The sequence below is a fragment of the Trachurus japonicus genome, chromosome 1 (assembly GCF_045865225.1).
Source record: "Trachurus japonicus isolate A0001 chromosome 1, Traja_1.0".
Taxonomy (NCBI): Eukaryota; Metazoa; Chordata; class Actinopteri; order Carangiformes; family Carangidae; genus Trachurus; species Trachurus japonicus.
This window is the reverse complement of record NC_140907.1, coordinates 19532412-19554223: the sequence shown is the minus strand read 5'-3', so window position 1 is coordinate 19554223 and position 21812 is coordinate 19532412. Positions and strand designations below refer to the sequence as shown.

Sequence of the window (21812 nt, the reverse complement as noted above, 5' to 3'; positions counted from 1 at the left end):
CATACTATATTACAGTAATTATTGCTTGCGAGCAGTGTAAAAATCACCACATTGACATTGAAAAGAATTACATGGATAATGGCAAAAGAAAAGACACTTAAAACAAACAAACAATAGACTGTATTATAACTGTGTTTTTCTTGCAGACATAGCACTTGTACAGATTAGACGATGAAAGGTATCAGTGATCAGTGTGTGTGTTTGTGTGTGTGTGTGTGTGTGTGTGTGTGTGTGCGTGCGTGTGTGTGTGCGTGTGTGTGCGTGTGTGTGTGTGTGTGCCTCCAAGTGTGGCTGATTGAAATACACCTTCAATGTTTTAACTGAATAAATAATTCATATATGAATGGCTTTTAATGCAGAAACAAATTTACAAAAATCACTGGTTGGGTACTGTATATACAGTGTGTTGGGAGTTTAAATTACATTCAAATACATTAATATATTTCAGCTTGACTTTATTTACAATGATCTGTGTCATGTCAGCCAAACAGGTCTTCAAGCCTGAACAAAAACCTACATTTTCAGTCAGCTTTACTTTACCATCTCTGAACAGTCCCTGTGGTGTTCATTAAAGTCTGTTCCAAATCAGCAGGGACATATATTCACACCACTGGCACTTAGAATTTGTCATATGTGTTCAGCTGTGTGGCATCCTTTAATAAACAATGCTTGAATTCAGAGGACTAAAATTTAATAAATTCATAACTGTTCCCTGAGGCAAACACACTGGTGAAATGAAATGAATTGCTAATATTCTTACAAACCTCACTTGCACAAACTGACATGCAGGTTGCAAATTCCCATTTCCAAATGATGATAATGATACATGTGGAGAATCCCCCACCTTATCAGGCTATTTGCTTCTATTTGGCACTTCAAAAATATTGCAAAACCGACTAATGCATCATTCTCATCATCAGAATATCAAGATCTGTGTCGATGTAAAGGGTTTTGCTCAACCCAAATCATAGATAGCATTTTAGAAAAGGCAGCTATAACAACATTTATTTAATACGTTTCGTGATTCGTGCATCATAGATTTCAGCTCAAAAATACATTAATGACAATTTGGAGAGGATGTTTGGTCTGAAACCAATAGGATTATAGGTGCACTGTTCACAAAATAATGACAAGAATATAACCCAAGTGCTCTGAAATGCCTGACTAACTGCAATGTCAAACGAAAACGTTAATTTCTTACAGCTGTATCTGTGTGTTTTGACAGGTTTGATTTTACCATGGATAACAACAGCTTGGAACTGCTTGGCGATGCTAACACGTCTCTTCAGACTGAACTTCAGTCATGCACCACACTGAGGAACCAGGTCTCTCGAATTTCCCTGTACACCTTCCTCTCTGTTGGCATTGCTTGCACAGTGGTGGGAAATTTCCTTGTGGTCTTGTCCATTGCCTACTTTAAGCAGTTGCAATCACCCACAAACTCCTTCGTCATGTCCTTGGCAGTAGCTGACTGCCTTGTTGGACTGGTAGTAATGCCTTATAGTATGATTCGTACTGTGGAGGGATGCTGGTACTTTGGTGCCCTTTTTTGTCAGCTTCACTCGAGCCTTGATGTGATGCTATGCACTGCCTCCATCTTCCATCTCAGCTGCATTGCCTTTGACCGTTACTATGCTGTCTGCAACCCACTAGTTTACTCTTTAAAGATGTCTCGCAGTCGAGTAGCTCTCCTCATTGTTGTATGTTGGGCTGTCCCCATGCTCATCTCCTTTGGCCCAATAATGCTAGATCTTCATATCGCTGGTGTGGACATCTTGCTCCCTAAGGATGTATGCGTGTTCTTGGTCAATCGCATTTATGCTGTCATGGCCTCCATGGTAGCTTTCTACTTGCCAATGGCTATCATGCTAATAGCCTACTGGAAGATTTTCAAAGCTGCCAAACGGCAAGCCAGACAGATCAGCGCCATGGAAAGCCAGATGGCAGCTGGGGTGGGGAAAGACTCAAGCAAGAAGCAAAGACACCGAAACACTATGAGGAGGGAGAGAAAGGCAGCAAAAACATTGGGTATTATTATGGGGGTATTCCTAATCTTCTGGATGCCTTTCTTTACAGTCAACATTGTGGACCCATTTATTGAATACAGCACAGAGGTGGTGGTCTGGGATATATTTCTGTGGCTAGGCTATATCAACTCATCTCTAAATCCTTTCCTGTATGGTTTCTTCAACTCTTCCTTTCGTAGGGCATTCCTTATGTTCATTGGCTGCAGGGTGTGCCTGCCTGGATCCTCCCCTGGGATGGAGCTATCACACACAAGGAAAGATGCAAATGAACGTGCAGATCAACCATAAAATTCAAATGATATCTAAATTTTTTGTTGAGGCATAAAAAGATAATTGTATAATTGTATTGCAATGTATTGTGAGTAAAATAACTAAGGGCTATAGATTTTGGGGAATCAAAGGCAAAGTTCAGTGTGCTACAACCAGAATTTCTATTAACAGCTAGGCGAAATATGAACAAATTATGAAAAATTTATATGAGAAATATTTGTGAGGTGAGACTGCAACCATTCTCAACCCTTACTTTAACTACAATATTAAATCACCCCTTTACTTATAGCGTGCTTTTTTACATCACCTGGTTTGATTTTGTAACAGAAGGATCTAAATAGGCTGTGCCATAAGGGCTTTTTTCCAGTCTTAGCATTGTCAAGTGAATAAGTTTTGGATGATTTCCATGTCGTACTATGGCTTGGAAAGAACAGTAGCGCAAAGTAGAAAATGTGCTTGTAATATTAGATGAAAGTCACACCAGAAAGTAGTTGTGAAGTGGAAGTAATTAGCCTATACATGTATCCCATATATTTATGGCTACGGAAATTCAAATGATTGCCACTTGTGTATGTAACTACTTTACAAGGCTGGGAAACTGCTAAAAATTATTTTCTATGAGTGAGGAGGAGGGTTGAACCATACCTTAACCACAAACAGATTTTATATAAATGAAAACAATTTGCAAAAAAGAAAAGTGACATTTCTAGGCTGATTTATAAGAGGTGACATAAATTGAGAGTTTTGGTGTCTCCATCACAGGTAGTAGTTGAAACTCTCTTTTCTGAACATATAACCTGTACATTGTGAGTTCAACCATGACATAAAAAGACATGACATACAGATCAAGATTAAAACACAGCCCTGTTTTAATCATATTCACAAATGTTATTGATGAAACTTAACTTTTTGTTATTGTCTGGCTATAAATGTGAGTTTGGAAGTATTATCCTTCTGATTATGTTTTGTTTGTTTGTTTTATTCAGGTTGTGTAGAAATATTTCTGTTTACATTTCTTTTGTTGATTTGTTATTTTACACAAGGGCAATTCAACACCAATTTAATGCAACACAACCTACAGCATGAAGGGCGTTGGGAGAGTCTGACCCCCCTGATGAAGCATGTTACAGCCTCTTCAACTCTGAACTCTGAACTCATGAACACACATTAGCACACACACATATCCACAACCCTCACCCCTTTCCATTTCAACTGACGTACACTATATGTCTAGAGACTATTTATTAATTTATTATTTAATATTCATTTTCTTGTTTTTGTTTTTTTAACTTAAGCTTGCTGCTCTACATGCTGCTTTTAATTGCCCCTTGGGGATAAATAAAGTTTTTTGCTTGATTGATTGATTGATCATGCGCAGTGAGACAACAGAGGCTTAATTGTTGTAGAGAGACATTATTTACACATTAATATTGAGTGTATTTTTTCTTGTTTTAATAGTCTTGGGTGGCTGTGGTTTAGTTATTTACCCTCTCATTGCCCCCCTTTCACTCATTACCTTTTATTTTGATGGGTAATAGAAAAATGTTAAAGTACAGATGCGCTGGATTCTAAATATTTCCATTAGGAAATTGATGGAAAGTAATTAAGTACACATACACCCAAGTACAAATGTACTTGGGTGTTCTGAAAGGCACTATATAAATCTAAGTTTTGTTGTTGTTGTTGTTATTATTGTTGTTGTTGTTGTTGTTGTTGTTATTATTATGACTGTGGCATGTGCCTGCACTGCACTGGATTGTCTTTCACCCTGAAGAAGTAGTTGATGCCCTTATTATAATTTACACTCTGCACTGTAAGCCTGTGAATATTCTCATTCATCTGCACTGTAACTGTATCTTCACAGAGGTATCAAGCAACTTGTAGTTCTGGCAAAGCCTCAGTAATTAAAGTTAAAGTTGATGTTTTGGCGTCTGTTAGTGAGTTGCTGATACTGTCACTATGTTGTATGCTTGGAAAACAGAGTATGGGACTATATAGGACTAAAAATATGATTTATTCACTATTGTATTTACCTTACATATTATGATTATACACAAACTGAATTTGTTCAAAGCATTCCACAGCCCTAAAATGACATGTTCATGAGATTACTTTTAAAACTAATCACACTTCACTTAAATTAAATGTCATTTATATTTTCAATAAAATGTATGTGCTAATGGACATTGGGAAATTTAAAAAATAAAATAAATATAATCAATAAAAAGTCACTACTAGCAGTGAGATAAGTTGGTTGGCTTATTCTCTTGTACAACCTTCTCCAATTAATGTGTTCCGTCAATGTCTATACACGAATTCGGCGAGCGATTTGTGTATGCCGCCATCTTGCGGCGGCCCCATTGCTGCGGTGACATGTGTCAGTCATAGTAAACTGATTCTCTATGACAGCATCATAAATAGGCTGCATTTGTGATGTTTAGTGCCCCCCAGTAACTGATTAAGGTATCTTATATGAATACCGATATTAATTTAGGAATTAATCATTTGTTTGAGCGATTAGCAGGAAAGATGCATTCAAATGCCCGCTTCGCGCACAGAACCCATCCTGCCTGACTGGGAGCTGTCACCGCAGTAATGGCGGCTGCTCCACTAATGGTTATTTCGCCGAATTTGTGTATATGGCAGTGTTATTTTTCTAAACACATAGCCTACTTGATAAAGACTAAAGGGTGTAAATAAAACTATGTAATGAAGTTGTGTTTTGACCATGCTCATGAAATCTACACAAAAAAATGTTCAATAATGGTGCGAAGCCTGCGAAGCTAGTTCAGGCAGCCAACCCAAGCCGCGCGCCCATCCTGACCAGCTGATCAATCACATGTTCCCTCATTCAAGTAGGGCGGGTTATTTAAACCCCCCAGTTTACCTGCTCATCCCTGGCTATGCTGCCGCTGCTGCTATTCTCCGCTGCTGCTGCCTATGGGGTTTTGCAAACCCACCTCCTCCCCAGCATCCACCTGTGGGCTCTGTCTCTAGATCCCCTGCGGGGGTTTTTCTTAATTCCCTGTAATGTCTGGCAAAGTAGATCATTCAGGGAACGATTACTGAGACAGAGCCTGACGCCAAACCTGCTGCAGCCATGCTCAAGGATACCTATGCTGTGCTTCAGTTTGCCATGCTTATGCTCAATAAATTATTTGCTGCCATTTCAGAGTTGTCTGACGTCAAGACAGTGCTAGTTCTTCAAACTAAATCTTAGCCTTGTGATGGCTGGAGGAGTTTCCAGGCCTGCAGCCAGCTCATCAGGCTTGATAGCTGGCACCTGACTGGGTGTGGCCACCAGGCCAGAGCAGAAATGCTCGACTCTGGGAAGCCTCTCTCTCTCTGCACTCCGGCCGGGTTGGACCTCCAGCACAACCTGTGGGGGGTTTTGGGGCCTTTGTTTCTTTGTTTAGTTGTTGGTGTTGGTTTGGGTTTAGGCTTTTTCACACACATTCATACATACATACAAACAGTCTCAATCCTAACACATACAGGCACCCATGCCACACTACTGTACATCCTGATTACGGACAGCATTTTCTTGAATTCGTTAATAAATTATTTTTGTTAAAAACTCCAAGCCATGTGTAGTCTCCACCTTTTGTCATGTAGTTCCTGGAACACAGAACATGACAGCCTGTGATGAGTTGAGAACTGTAACTTTTCTTTCTTTTCTGCTGCTCTGCTGATGTGGAAATACACAATGTAAAATAAAATATGTACTTTTTGTGTGTTTTTAGCAGTTAATCTGCTTCTTTTTTTATCTTGCTCATGTAAAACAGCCATTCATAATGCATTATATTGGTATCAAGTTCAGTTTTTCCTAAATATTTCATCCATCTCTGTGGTGATACTTCCTGGATTAAGTTTATAAGTCTTTAACAGATCTCAGATCCTTCTCTCTCTCTCTCTCTCTCTCTCTCTGTCTTTCTCTCTCTACTTAACTGGATTCACTGTGCTCTTGTAGTTATTTCTATTTCTTTAATTAGTCAGCAGTGTGGTGAGTTGTACTAGTTATACAAAAAGTCAATCTAGCAGGTTATCTCAGACTCAACAAGGGGCTATGTTTCCGTGGTAACAAACAATCACATCTGCTGTCAATTGACATGACTCAGTGTGTGGTTTTACATTGTTGTAAAGTGAGCAATGAGATTGGAAAGAGTTTCTGGAATACCAAGTAACCTGCAAAACACTCCCAGTACACAGAAAGCATAGACAATTAGCCTTACTCAAGGTAGTCAAGAACTAGACGACAGCTGTGTGCAAGTTGAGTGGTTACAATGTTGAGTCATGTCATTTCTTTTTTGTTTTGGGACAGAGTGAAAATAAATGGTTCAAATTTGTTGAAGACCACAACAAACAGCGTGTGAACAATGATAGCTAAGCTGTGTGTATCATATCTGGATTTTGACTCTGTAGCCCATGTGCTGACAATACATATTTGCTTTGATGTTTTAGTGCAAGATAAGGACCATGTTTTTTTTTGTCAACCCCTTCTCTCTCTTTATTGAAATGTTTTACCCTGCCATAAATGTAAAATATATATTACAAATACAAAAAATAAAGATTACAGTATGTGGGATGATTGTGGTAGAATGAAGCTAATAGCAGGGATTCATTGAGGTTTGCTTGTCTTGATAGTGTCTGTCACTCATTTTCTCTTCATTCCTTTGGGTTTCTTCCGTGTGTGTGTGTGTGTGTGTGTGTGTGTGTGTGTGTGTGTGCGTGCGTGTGTGTGTGTGTGTGTGTGTGTGTGTGTGTGCGACTTTAAATAATTATATTCTTCATTTTGTATAGCAGTCTCAATCAACAGATTCTCATCACTCAGCTGACAGACTGAAATAGTGATAGTTTCCTTTAACTCTGTTGGTATTTTATCTAAAAAGAAACCATTTTGCTTCCCAACAGCCTCAATTTGTCACACAGGTGAAAAAAAAGTGAGGAAGATAAAACAACCAAAACAACATTATCTGTTGAAAAGAGCAAATATTTCTTTTTAATTCATGGGTCAAACTATGAGAGTGTTTTTCTGTTATTCAACTGAAAATCAGAGGTAGATGCAACATGTTCCTTTTCGTTCACTTTTAATTTGACATAAACATAACATTAGAAAATACAAAAAAAAAGCATAATTTCACATTAGCATTCTCTTGGCAGAGCAAATTACAGTTAGGGCCAAGCAGACTCATGTCAACACAAGTCAAGTCCATTTTATTCAGCAACAATTCATTCAGTTATCTTGGGGCACTGTTCACATAGAGCAGGCCTCGGCCGTACTCTTTACAATACCTTTGATCAGTTATTATGGTTGTTCATTCAAAGGAGTGTTCATATCAATGCCAGGTGAACATATCCAACTTTGAAAATAAATACTGTGCACTATCTCTATTCTATTCTCAGCTGGCCTCTTATCTTTTACAATGCCTCGTCAGTACAGAAAAATGGCACATGAAATATCATAATTCATTTAACATGGAAAATTGCACTTATGACTCTAACTTTTTACTGTTAGATATTAAAATATATGTAATAGTGAGGTTTTTTTCTCAAATCAACTGGACATCAAACAAAGCACTCACCATTCAGTGGTCATCACACAGTGTCAGCTGGCTAATACTAAAAACACACGAAAATAGCAATAATGACACTGGTTTATGTTAAAGTCTTACCAAAAGTGCATTCAGTCAGCTGTGGACTGTTGTCTATGCACAAAGCTCCAAGTGACAGCAGAAAAATTAAGTCTGAGGAGTTGGCACTTCCAATATGTGACCTTAAGCAGTCCACAAGAATTTCCATCCAAATAAACATGATGGTCAAGAGATAGAAAAAAAAAGGGTCCTGTTTATGCTGGGGTCAAGCCATCACTCTCAGTCCACAGCTTTAATCAACAATTATGCCCTATCTAAGTTTTTCTTGCATGTCGGTCCATTATGGCCGTTGGAAAATAAATAAAAGATTCTGTGATGACCCTCTAAATGTCAGTCTCTTTCAGGCCATAGCAATCTGCCAGATCATAGAACTGGAAGCTGTGCTGCTCACAGGAGTTGTAAATCCCCATGGAGACAGTGTCCACTATCTCAATCCGGCCCACTGCGGGTGTGGTACCTTTTCCTGTCCCTCCCTTAATTTTATTTGACAGATTGTTCACTTTCTTCTTGAGCTGGACAGAGGACTTTTGCAGGGGTGGAAACAGACTCCATCTCTTGAAACCTAGTGAGTGCCCTTTCCCCTTGTGTAACAAAGAGCTGCCATAGGATTCATGCACAGTGTAGCCAGGCTTATAGTCTGCTCTCTGGTCCCTTGTTTTTCCTCTGACAGCCGTCCGCCACCTCTGGTCGTAGAAGCGACGCAGGACCCTCTGTCTCTGGTGACACTGGCACCTGAGGAGCCGAGTGAAAGCCCTTTGGAACTCCTTGCTGGAGCACGGGTAGATCATGGGGTTAATGCAGCTGTTGAAGTAGCCCAGCCAAAAGACCACTTTGAACACAGTCTCAGATGGCTTCAGTGCTGGGAAGAAGGAACCTGGAGAGGAGGGTAAGATTTGTGAGTTAGCCAAATGTATAGTATATGCACAATACCAATACTGCTATCAATGTTACATTAAAGTCCTTTTTCTTTTCTGTCTTTGCTTAAATAGATTATGTGGTGATGAAACTTTTTTTTTTTTTAATGCGAAATGTTTGATTTCTTGGTTTGACCTGGCTGCTAACAATGTAAAGGCAATTTAAATTTCCCCCTGATGTATGCTTTTTCTGGGAGGATACATTAGTTGTCCTACAAGGTGTTAGGTTCAAGGTGTATGAGATATCTTGTGTTCTGGTTCATGATTAGTCTTAAGATTGCATATGTAATACTTTCCTTATGCACAGGTTTATACCAACCCTGTTTTTGCTGTCTTTCTTTGTATACCCTGAAATATTCCATTATGCTAGTTGGGGTAACCCTAAATCCCCACAACATAAATAGTCAAAACGTTTTGTTTTCTTTTTTCTTTTTTTATGAAAACTTCTGCCTGTACAGTATGTCAATAACCCAGGATGTCATTGCTTTGCTCATATCTTTATACTTGCAATGGCAATTTTGGTATGATATGCTATTATTCATAGAGTGTTGCTTTTCTGTTTCTTACAAGTTGTTCTTGTCTTCCCTGGTTTGGATCTAACACAGCACTGACCCTGGACACAGAGAGGCAACATTTCACAGTGCTAATGTCAAGTCTGCACTGCTTGGAACCAAAAGTGGCTTGTATGTGTTTTCAGTGTAGTAATGGATTCATGCCGTTTTGACATCAGCTACCAAACTGTGCACTAACAAATGCAAAATATGAGGCCTAACATTTACTTGAGAATGTAACCTGAAAAGTGAAACAGAGCCCTCTTTTTCTTGTAATGTTTTCCTTAGCTTGTACAGTATATAGCAGCTGCTACATGTCTGTGACTTTGCTTTCATTTCTGTAAAAAGACTCATCTGTAAAGCTGTCCTGACTCTGAATCTTTAAAGATTAAGGTGAATAAAGTGATTAAAGGAAATTATGTTTCCCATTGATTCTTCACACTGAAGTGACATCACCTTAAAGGCAGACAACAGATGATTCATCATTCTGACGCACAACTGCAACACCATGACAACAGGTAATTTTTTTTTCTTCCTCATTTTTTTTGTTACATTGCCTTGAAGATAAGACTATCTTTTAAGTCTGGTGTCTGCATGATGATTGGCATCTCTAATCCCCTCTGAGGATGTATCTTTTTATATTCACACCAGCTCATACCCCAACACAAATCATAACGTCAAGCAACAGATGATTGCTTTGAATACACACTGAAGGCTGTTGGAAGAGTTTGGGGTAATGATGGCTCTTTTGTGTGAGCCGACAGAATCCTGATCAGTCCGCAGTTACAGAGCTTATGGTATTATCTCCCTGACATTTCATGTTCTGTGTGAAGGTCAACATTTGAAACAGCTCAACCTCAACTTGAGGCCACCGAGGATGGTGGTCCAGTGAATACCTGAGTTATTGTATGCATTCATAAGCCTTATTCATCATGACATATTGTAACGATCATATTAGCCTTAGGGTTACTAGTATTACCATAAATTATACAACCAGACGATATATGATATAGTTTACTTTTATTATGTTATTAACAGATTACATTAAAAGTCCAAAACACACAATGATCTGGTCTGCCTATCCTTTCCAACTTCCCCATTCACTCTATGGCTCTCAACCACAACTCTGGTTCAAGTTTTAAAATGGGTTAAACTGATTTAAAACAAATTCTAAAACACATAGTCTACTGTATTTTTATGCAATTATTGCATGGCATTGAGAATGTCTGGGACCATGACAGTATGACTACTTTGCTAATGTTCATACAAATTAAGGAAAATGTTATCCCGTGCAGCTATGGCTTCCTGGTGTGATTTCTAAGAGGAATAATATGCTAGTATTATGATCAGTTTTGGTTCTGTTTTGTTTTTTAATTGTATTTGTGAACAATAGTAAAAATATATAATATTACAAGACTTACAAGTAGGAAAACTTTGAGTCCTTGTTAAACAAGCATTGCACTACAAGTAAATTGTAGAGTTGAGTACAACATATTTAAAGGATAATTCCAGGAAAATTCAACCTTGGCCTATAGTTTACTAATATTGTAGGTCTAAAAGAATGAATCTGAAGATTGTCTTTTTAATTGCTCCTGTTATGCAGTAGTTCTGTCTGTTCCCGCATCGCCACAGCAGCGTATAATGGGAGCGGACGGATCCTAGGCTGTTTAGGCTATTTACAATGTCAGATAGCTATTCAAACATGCACTGAAGGGTTTGTTTAGTTCAAGAAAGCAGACAAGTTTGTAAATGTCGCAGTAATACAAAGTCTCGCGCGAGCAAGTTGACGGCTCACTATGTTTACAGGTCGTCTGAAGCTCCCGTTTTTCGTCAACAAAGGAATATCAACTCTGAGGCTTGACGTTTATTCTACAGTACCTGTAAACATACTGATCGCATGACACTGTATTTACAAACATTCTGTTTAATTGATTCAAGCAATATTACCCGGGAGGGTGTGCTTTAACGTCATTTGAGCACGACAGTGATGCGGTCAGGGCTACCCTCGAGGGTAGCCTAATATTGCGATTATACAACTATTGCCAACAAAATAGACAATTTGCTCTCAAATTTGAAAGGTTTTTGCAGGTGTGCTTCCTGTTTCCATGGGAATACATGGGGTCCGACTAATACCTGAAACACAATCAGTCACGTCAGTAGACTCCTATGTGTAATTGAACCTAGTTTACCTCTACAGCCAATAATCCAACCCTTAGTAACGACCTAGCAACAAAGGATTTTCTAGTCCCAGATGAGTGAACTCTGAGCTGACGTTAATGTTTTATCACGGTCTCTGATTTTCCCGAACTAAATCAATACCGCGTCGCCGACACAGCTGGGGGAAAGCCAAACATTTAGATTACTCCAAAGCTCAAAAGTCGCAAAGAGAGAGAGAGAGAAGAGTTATCTTCCGTTTTATCCAACAAAATATTCAGCTCCAGGCCATATTTCATTTTCACCGCACTTACAACTAGTATCTCTCTGACTGTACACATACGGAAGGGAACAGCCTCTCGGCTAAAACGGGGCAGTTTACAGCAAAAAATGGTTATATAAAGCAGAAGTAAGCGGAATGTTTGTGTTAAATAGTTATATCTTCCGACGGGAATCACTTACATAGAGTGTTTGGTCTGAAACACGGGTCTGTCAGTCACTCTGCTCTGCTGTAAGCCGAGGAGAAAACTTTCCTTGTATCCTACAACCTTTATCCAATGAGGAGAGAGAACGGCATAAAGGGGCAGTCCTCTCTGTGTGTGCAGCCAAGGGATGTGCGTGAATGTGGTGACGTAGGGACGAGGGCGGGGACTGCTAACTCCATCGGCTAACAGGAAGTTAGCCAAAACGACCGGACCGCTTAAAAAAACGACGGCTTACTTCTGCTTTAATTGTTCTAAAACTTGAGTTTGGCATCTGAAAGGAGCCCTCTACAGGAGTTTGATTTAGTTTGTGATTTATTTTCACGAGTAACATAACATTTCTAAAATAATAAAAATAAGAATCCATGGATGGTTACCATGGAGATGGATAAAACAACATGACATGGCGGAGTAATATGTTTAGCGATGAGTTAGGCGTGCTGTCATGCTGATTTGAGCACGTTCTAAATGTCTTGTTGACCAATCAGATTGCTTGGTCGGAACTACTTGTATAATGATTATTCATGTGCAGTTTGCTCAATAAAAGTATGCTAAACATATATTTTTCATTTATTCTGTTCAGTGTTTCAGGGTACCTATTAGCAGGGAGACTCATGTATCGTTAATATGCACACTTTTTTTGCTCATTTATCACAAATCATATCGTCATCGCAATAATGAACATCGCACATCCGATGACACTGTGTTCTAATTCATTCCCTGTGCAATAGGTTTTGCTTAATATTTTATCCATTATACTAGGAGAGAGATGGCATTCAAAGTAGCTTTCTAAGGCTCTCTGCCTTTATTCCATCACTTTCTGGCAGTAGAAGAAACAGTAGGAGTCTAGTGCACTAATATAAGCAAATGGTGTTAGGGCACTCTCCCTAGAGTTTCTGATTGCATCATCAGAGTAAAAGGTGCCTGAGTGCCATAGGAGTTGGTAAAAGTACATGTCTGCCTTTCAAAGGGTCTTCCTTTGCAAAAGGTTACTCATTAATGATGCCTTTATAGAAACCCCCAACATCAGTTCATTTGGTGTGGCTAAGTGGGGTTTGGACCTTTGGGTTGTGGCTGCTCTACACTCATGGATCCGTCATTTAGTAAACAAACAATGACTCCCCCATGAATGCATGAAAACAACACTGTAATACTTTACTGATCCCTGCAGGGACTTCGTGTTTAAACTACTTCCACCAGGGACTTAAAATGTTCAGGATCAAATTGGAGAACAGCATATCTGAAGGGAAGCAACAGGACAGATGTTTTCCATTGAGGAGCTTAAACCCCTGTAAAAGTTTTATTACACTTTAACAATCACAGATGACAACGATGTTCTTGACGGCCTTACTTCCTCTGTCATTCAAATTAGAGTCCTCTACCATACCGAGAATCATTAGCGCAAAAGAACAATTTATGACAGAACATAAGATAATGGTTCGTTTTGGCTGAGCCCCCCCTTTTGAATACAGATGTTTCAGAACAGTGCCACATTATGAATAATGGTCTCAGCCTTGACATCTTGGTTGATGTTTCCCAGGAGCAGCTGTATAACGTGATCACAAACTCCAGTTAATATAGGTAATTTAAAAATGCAGATGACAATCTATATGATTGGAGATTGTTTGTTATAATCAACTTGAAATGATTGTTTGTTATAATCAACTTGAAACTTTTATGCAGAATAGTCTCAATGTATAATTATGGAAGAACATATGAATACATGTTTAGATCATAAATGTAAAAACTCATTCATGTCTTCACTTGTCTCAAGTCAGATGAGGATGGGAAGTCTTCATCTATCTTAGATTTTTGTATACAGATAAAATTAAACTTGCCCTTTTAACCCCCATTGAGAGAGTGAATTCATTAGCAGCACCCATTTCATTTCTTGCACCCTCTCTCCCCCTGCAGGTTTTTTCTCTAATAATTTGATTCTGAAAAATTTAGAGGGGGCGGCAAGAGTGAGTGTGCTGTGGGTGCTATACCTGATAAGATACTGGCCATTTATTCATGATGGATTTTTATAATCGATTACTTCAAACAAATGCAAAATTAAAATTCATGAGGCTGCCATTAGTGTGTGTCTCTCTGTGCCTGCTATTTTTGTTAAGTGCAGCTTACATGCAGTATTTTTCTGTTTGATTTATGTGTGGCCACAGAAACCTGCCTCGGTCATTTACACTGAAGGGGCTTTTCAACCATGTGCCTTGATTAGAGAATAATGTCTTCCCTCTTGTTATATCTTGCAGATCATTTCAATACCTTGTTATTCCTACTGAGAGCAAATGGCTTTGTTTTTGCAGGATTTCCTGTGCCATTTGATGATTTATTTATTTTTTTATTTTGCTGTGGTCTTTCCCTTTCCCTGCTATAAATGTGACCCAGGTACAACAAACTCCTTTCAGAGTCGTATTAGTGTGTAAGGCTAAGACAGCTGTGATGCTTTGTAAGGTACTGGGAGCATTTAGTTTGAGTGCTCATTACTGAAGAATGTCAGTTTACTATGACTGCTCTTTAAAAAAATGTGTATATCAGCCAGTCCTCAGAGCTCTCAGAAAAATTAGAGACATGAAAGAAACCACAGTAATGGTCACATCGTAGATTTGGCCCTTCCTGAGCATAACATTATAACAATCTTGATTTTCACCCTTTCCTGGCATAGAATCCAAAATAAACAGCAAATGAAATCCGGCAGACCATGTTTTTTTTTTTCATGTTTCCTGTTATGCCCAAATGTTTCTGTGAAGGCTTTTTTTTCTTTTTCTTTTAATGGATAATAATGGATATTGTATCTTTTTAGTATGTTTAGTGTAATAGTGGTCTGCTCCTGTAGCCACCAAGGCTATTTTTATAGAAATTTACCCAGTTCTCTTGGGGAGCTGTCTGGAAAAGTTTAATCAACCAAAGTGAAGCACAGTTATTAATAATTCACACTGAACATAAATCAGTTAGAAAATATCTAATTTTATTGCGGATGATTTAGCACCCACCATATAAGGTGCTATCAGTCACGGAGTGATTCATAAACTCCAGACTGCCAGTGAATGCATTTAAGATGGTAGAATATTTAAGAGTTTGTTTGATGTTGTTGAGAAAAACAAAATTTGACTGGGATGACATGAAAGAGTGATGACCCTCGGTGCATCTAGGGAGACGCACTGAAGCTTTAAGAGAGAAAAATGTAAAGTTATAAGACATACCCATGGATAGAAAGAAGAAAAAGGGCAGCCAGCAGAGGATAAACATCCCCACAACGACGGCGAGGGTTTTGGCCGCCTTTTTCTCTCTGGAGAACTTCATCAGCCGCACAGAGAGCGAACTTCGGAACGGGTGGTTCTTGTTGCTCTTGGAGCTGCTGGCCGGACGCGCGTCCTCCAACACGCTGCGACAGTGTATCCGGAGAACCACTTCCATCGACTTGTTTCTCTCTCGCTTGACGCCCGCTTCCAGGCTCTTAGTAGTCCTGCGGGCCACCACATACACTCTAAAATACATGAAGAGGATGACCATTAGCGGGAGGTAGAAAGAGAAGAGCGAGGAGAAGAGCGCGTATCCCGGCTCCTCCGTGATCCTGCACACGCTTTCGTCCACCGGCGGCGGTTCCTTCCACCCCAGGAGCGGTCCCACAGAGATGATTGTGGATGATACCCACACCAGGATTAAAATAACCACCGCCTTCCTTTCTGTCATAATGCTGGGGTATTTAAGGCAATATTTCACCCCTATGTATCGGTCGATGGAAATGATACAGAGGCTGAGGATGGATGCGGTGCAGCAGAGCACATCCACCGCTGCCCAGATGTTACAGAACACCCGGCCAAACACCCAGCATCCCAGAACCTCTAAGGATGCAGAGAAGGGCAGCACAATAATGCTCAGCAGCAGGTCTGCCATGGCTAAGTTGACAATAAAGAAGTTTGTAACAGTCTGCAAATGTTTATTGCACACTACAGACAGGATTACTAAAATGTTCCCAACGATGGCAACCAAGATAAAAACGGAGAGAAAGATCCCGACCCCGACAACCTGCGGGTCCAGTGTGAAGTTCCTACATGTCAAGATGCTGTCGTTTTGAAATATTCGCTCCAGAACGGATCCATTGAAAGCCTCTGTAAAATAGATCCCATAGCTGCTTTCGTTCCTCAAGTCAGAGTCTGACATTTTAAAACGCCATAAATAGGACTTTAGAGTAAGTTTACTACAGAGAGCAAGGCGCAGTCTTCAGTCTCTGTCGCCAGCTGGGCAATTTACGTGCGTCCTCGCAGTCATTATGTGCCACAACTGAAGCGTCTACAAAAAAGTCCATTTACCTTCAGGCATATGCATGTATGATGAGGAGAGTGATACGTGTAAAAACAGAAGCCTGCAGTTCACTCAATTGAGGAGGAGACGCTGGAGAAAGTATGCGCATTTTTATATGCAATAATAAACGAAGAAGAAAAATTCTAACAACATTTAGGTCCATTTCAGCGCATCTCTTCCACGCAACGGTTTTCCACTGGTGGCATCCCTTGAAACAACTCCCTGATCACAGTCAGAGCTTGGTAGAGCAGGTCTGAACCCACAGCTCCACCCACACATCACACATTTTCTGTTGCGTTCACAGTCTCCACAAGAGAGCGTCTCTTTAAACCTTGACATGAGTTTTTAAGAGGGACTAATTAAGACCGCTGACACTTTTAATCTTCATCCTACTTTTTTTTTTTTTTAATAAAAGGTGGTAAATGTCAAACCCTTTTCTATTCACGGTGTATGTATGCATGTCTTATAGTCATACAATACCTAAAAGTAAAGTCAAAGAAAGAAGGGGGGAGGGGGAGAAGAGAACCTCCCCCCCACTGAAACGACCTCTCCTACACAGATAAGACAGACATAATCTATCAGATCATCTCAACTGCCACCAGGCACCAACAAGCCAGCACTGACCACTTGAGTGAGAGACTCTGCCTTCAGGCAAAGCTGTGAAGTTTCCAATGACACTGCAGCTGCCAGCCCCAGGCCTGTGTGCATAGTTTAAGTAGAAGGACAGGCCTGCACAAACCACCAGGGAGCCTGGAGGAGAGGACAGGTCAGGAGGCAGAGTCATACAGCGGACAAACAAACCATGCATGGGAAAACATCAGCCCAGGATGCTAAATTACCACTTTGTCCAGCTTGTTGTGACACTATGCTCCATCTCTCTCTTTTTTATTCTAACAACTTTATGATTCAAATGGAGTCTAAAAGTCTGAGACCACTGGTCAAGATACTTCTGTTTTGCATTTTCTTTGAATGTAATTATTGCATCAGCTCTACAATTTTAGTAAAAATTCACGACATGACTTTTCATCTTAGTATTTGATATGTCCTCTTTGGAGCTGTTGTGGACATGGAGGACTTTGCAGAACCTGACGGTCCATGATACCTGAGCTTGCTCTGAAACTGTCACAAAGAGCTTCTTGTGATGGCTCATAATTCTTGGCTCTTTTATTGCCTCTCTAAATGTTCAATGAAGTTTAGGTCTGACTGGTGGTAAAATCTCTGTCTCTCAGGGCTCCTTGGTCATCTTTGCTCTTGAGGTAGATCTTACAAAGCTTTGAGATGAGTATAAATCCATCTCCACAAGGACTCAAACCCAGCATGTGGATTGGAGTATCTTGGCCAGAGTGGAGTTAATTCAGTCAATTCAGCACATGCTTCAGTGGAAGGGATTAGCTGCAGTTTGGGGAAATATGACCTTTTGGAAGAGGGGGTGAAGTTAGTCAGTGCCTTTAATTTGATTGTTGACATAAAAATAGAGCAGAATCTTGAATATCTATTCTATTTTACAATCTTTTGCTTTCCAAATGTTCACAAACTCTAACTTTTCCTCATTGTTGCATGGTTAGCATGAAAATATTAAAGATTTTCATTATTGACGTGAACTTGGCCCTAATTTTGTTGGCAGCTATGTTGACCAAATTACCACCCAGTGAATAAATGCTACAGTTACAATTACAGTTATAGTTACATCACTTCTATGACCCAACTTCTGCTGACAAATTACAAATTCAGCTGCAAGATATCTAACCTGTGACATCAGTTTCAGTTGTAATAAGGAGCACTGACGACCATCTTCTTGTTTGGATGTTTAAATTAAGAATACACATTTATTCACTGAAACTTTGCAGGTTTCAAACAGCCAATCACCAAAAACACCTTGCAAGTGTCCATAGGTGAAACAACATTACTTATCATTTTGCATTTGTTGGTCTTAATCTATATCTTTAACTACTACTTAAAATAAGGCTAAAGATGGAGATAATTGTTTAAGGATGTGTCTGGGTATGAAGTTTATGTTTGTCTGATGCTTACACTTAGCAACAAATAAGCAACAATATTATAGCACAGCTAAGACTAAGACAAGAATTCAGTCAAAGAGTTGTGTTATTAGATAAGAACCCCGACATCATCATGATGTTGTGGACAAGATTTTGTCTTCTTCTCTGTAAATGTCTGCTCCAAAGTCTGTGCTAATCCATCCCATAATTCTAAAAATTGCACTGTAGACAGGCTGCCCATCAAAACAGCTGGTGAAAAGGCACAAATAATGCATTTTTAAAATTGGTCTAATATGGAGCATGGCTGTGGGCAGTGGCACTTGTGTTGCTAGTCACAGTGTGTCTGCCCAGCTGCCAGAGCACATCCTAATTACTGGATTTATGAAAAAAAAAAAAAAAGCTATAAACCTCCTCCAGTCCACCTGCTCCTCCTTATGAGAGGGCTAAATCTGCAATCATGCAGAGCCAAGTTTAGGCTACACCATGCAGGAGAGATATTTGATGGCACAGAGCATGAGCCTGTCAGTGTCATAGTATATGAATGTGGCAGTTTGTCAGTGGATGAAGTGTCCTTATTTCACCACTAGACCTTAGATGTTCACTTAAAGTGCCAACAATGCCACTGAGACCATTCTCTCAGAAATTGCGAGTGCCACGGAGAGGCACGGAGGAGTCACAACTAGCATAGACAAAGCTTATCAGACAAACATGGGTATGTGCATTTGTGTGTGAGCGAGCAAGTGTGTGTGTGTGTGTGTGTGTGTTGGACTTTGACAGTAAAGAAAGTGATAAACACCACAAACATCCTAGATGTTCCTAATAATCAAATTAGAACGCCTGTGTGTCAGCCTGGTATGGTGGACGTCAGGGCTCAACACATGCAGCTGATTAGGTTAGTGGGTAATGCCTTTGGCTTTGGATTGGGAGGCTGGGGGTTTAAATCCCAGTCATGGCTAGTATGTTGCCTGGTTGAACAAGGTTTGCTTCCTTTCTTATAATGAACAGATTGTAAAAAAAAATATTGGCTGCAATCCGAAGAAGAACATCTCACTTATATTACTAAGCTTGTTCTGTATCACAGGTTAGAAGCAGGACAAGGCAACACAGCAATGTAAGATGAACGTATGGCTAGTATGTTGCGTGACTTATGGAAAACTCTGCACCTCTTTATCCATGTTGGTCCAGAAGAAGCAATGTCAAAGGGTGGCCAAAGTCCTCTCTACTCCGGCATGTGCTGCAGCCTCATGGTGTAATTGCCACACTTCTTGACATTTGGAGCTGGAAACACAATCTGTAACCATTGTTCATCAGTGATAGGGTCAGTGAATCTGCAACACAAAACCCCTTCATGGATGCAGAGTCTCTTGTACTGTCCTAGCAGCCTAGCTGCACTGGCAGAGAGCACCCTCCACTTGGGACCCATGCATACAAACCTTATGTAACATACCTCTTTAAGGTCTGCAGGTCTGGATTGGCCTGTTGCTCAATCTCCCAGTTGTTATTCTGTCACAGGGAGGCATCTCATTCCACTGTCTCTGAGGTGTTGTAGCATTATCCTCAATTCTCCTCTAGGGTGGTCTGCATTAGTGTTTTCCTTTCTGGCCTGGTATCTGACTTCAAAATCAAATGATGACAACTGGGCCACCCAGCGCTGTTCTACTGCACCCAGCTTAGCAGACTGTAAATGAGCAACAGGGTTATTGTCATTATAGATCACAATCTTAGCCCCAATCAAATTACTTTGGAATTGCCCATTTCAGTGAGAGCAGTTCCATTTTAAACAAGCTGTAGTTGGTGTTGTTGCTGTAGTTGGGATGCAGACTTTGAATAAGGTATATATCTGCAAATACTACTCCTAAACTTTGGTGGCTGGCATGTTGACTATCTGCTTTGAGAAATCAGCATATGTTTTGGGGCCTCTGTTAGTGTTAGTTCCTCTTGTGTCAAAGGCCATCTGTCTTCTGGCTGACCAATTTGTAAAGGGCATGTTTATAATTTTGTATATTAATCTAGTGAGAGTTTAATGGCCAAGTGACTTTGGCGAACTGAGGGACAAAACACCTATAGTAGCCTGCGAGGCCTAAGAAGGCTTTCAGTTATTTGGCTGGCTAATCAACAACAATGGACACTTTTTCTGGGTCTGGCCTGGTCAACTCCATGGCCTTCATCTGTGTGTGGAGAAGCTTGCATTTGTCAGGTTGGAAAATTAGGCCATGGTTTTCAAAATGTTTACTGTAAACACCTCCTCCAAGTGATTTAAGTGTTTAGTGAAATTAGGGAAGTACACAATGACATCGTCTAAGTAAACCAGTAATGACCCAGCTATTTGTCCACATACGCATTGTTGCATCAGTTTCTGGTGGATTGCACAGACCCAAGGGCAAGCCGACTTCACCATACTCGTAAGTACCATCAAAAAGTGGGGACACTTATCAGTGACTTGGATGTATTTGCTGGGTCCTGTACTGTTGGTACTGATCCTTTTATGAGGGCCAGTCAAGGCAAACCCAGATTTGTACTGACCCTCGTAATTGAAGCAGTCCAATGTGAAGTGGTAAGCTCACACAAACAAATTAGAAGGAACTGTTGTCCTCAAAAATAAAATGACTCCTCTGGTCTTCTGAGGCTCGGGGAGTAGGCATTTGTGTTGGTTTTTACAGCCAGCTTACTAGCTTACAGTACGGGCGGTTGGACACACTGCACTGCAGTTTGGTGACAATTGAGCAAAAATTGTGGGAGGAGATTAACGTTTTATACGTTTTGCAGTTATTGAAAAAAATAGAGTGATGGACTTCATAACTTGTAATGAGTTTAAGTGGACAAAAGTTTCAGCAGTATTGGGGCGACATTTTGGTGAATGTTTTAAAACTGTAGCATGTACTGTTGGTTTGGTAGGAATTTTTTTTTTTTAAGTATATTTTTTTTGGCTTTTTGCCTTTATTTGATAGACAGTCAGAGATAGACAGAAAAGGGGGAGGCAGAGAGCGGGGGAATGACATGCAGGAAAGGGCTGCCCGACGCGGGAGTCGAACAGGGGCCGCCTGCTGCGAGGACTGTAGCCTCTACATGGGGCGGCCGCTTTACCCACTGCGCCACACATCGCCCCTTTTGGTAAGAATTTTTTTTACGTTTTTAAATTTAAACGCTTATTGTGGGGGAGTCCTTGGAGTTCATCTGACATGGGGTCGGACATTTCTGTAAAGTTTGGTGAGTTTTCGCCCATGGGAAGTATTATTTCCTCGGAAGAAGAAGAATACCTAGTAATACAATAGGCTCCTGGTTGACTGTAAAAAGCAGTCTAAAAGCAAAACACCTGGGGTGGTGCATGGCGCAGTGGGTCAAGCGGCCGCCCCATGTAGAGGCTACAGTCCTCACCGCAGGTGGCCCCGGTTCGAATTCTGCGTTGGGCAGCCTCCCCCTTTCCTGTATATCTCTACTGTGTAGCCTACTATCAAATAAAG

General features: G+C 40.2%; 2 protein-coding genes across 2 annotated transcripts; one reads left to right on the top strand and one right to left on the bottom strand.

Moving 5' to 3' along the window:
• Positions 1-1238: 1238 nt before the first annotated feature.
• Positions 1239-2315, top strand: LOC146991779 (5-hydroxytryptamine receptor 4). The gene has a single exon (XM_085792003.1). It carries the CDS (start codon positions 1239-1241, stop codon positions 2313-2315), a length of 1077 nt encoding a protein of 358 aa, XP_085648129.1.
• A 5052-nt stretch (positions 2316-7367) lies between these two features.
• Positions 7368-16794, bottom strand: adra1d (adrenoceptor alpha 1D). Its single transcript, XM_085778582.1, has 2 exons — positions 15253-16794; positions 7368-8822 (listed from the first exon to the last, which is right to left on the bottom strand). Exons 1-2 carry the CDS (start codon positions 16211-16213, stop codon positions 8272-8274), a joined length of 1512 nt encoding a protein of 503 aa, XP_085634708.1. The 5' UTR covers positions 16214-16794; the 3' UTR covers positions 7368-8271.
• Between the last annotated feature and the right edge of the window lie 5018 nt (positions 16795-21812).

Bases quoted from the DNA above. Each gene is read 5' to 3' on its own strand.
- LOC146991779 (XM_085792003.1), top strand. From the start codon at position 1,239: ATGGATAACAACAGCTTGGAACTGCTTGGCGATGCTAACACGTCTCTT.
- adra1d (XM_085778582.1), bottom strand. From the start codon at position 16,213: ATGTCAGACTCTGACTTGAGGAACGAAAGCAGCTATGGGATCTATTTT. The intron at 8,823-15,252 runs GTATGTCTTATA...CCTCCTCTCCAG, and splicing joins TTTCTTCTTTCTATCCATGG to GTTCCTTCTTCCCAGCACTG.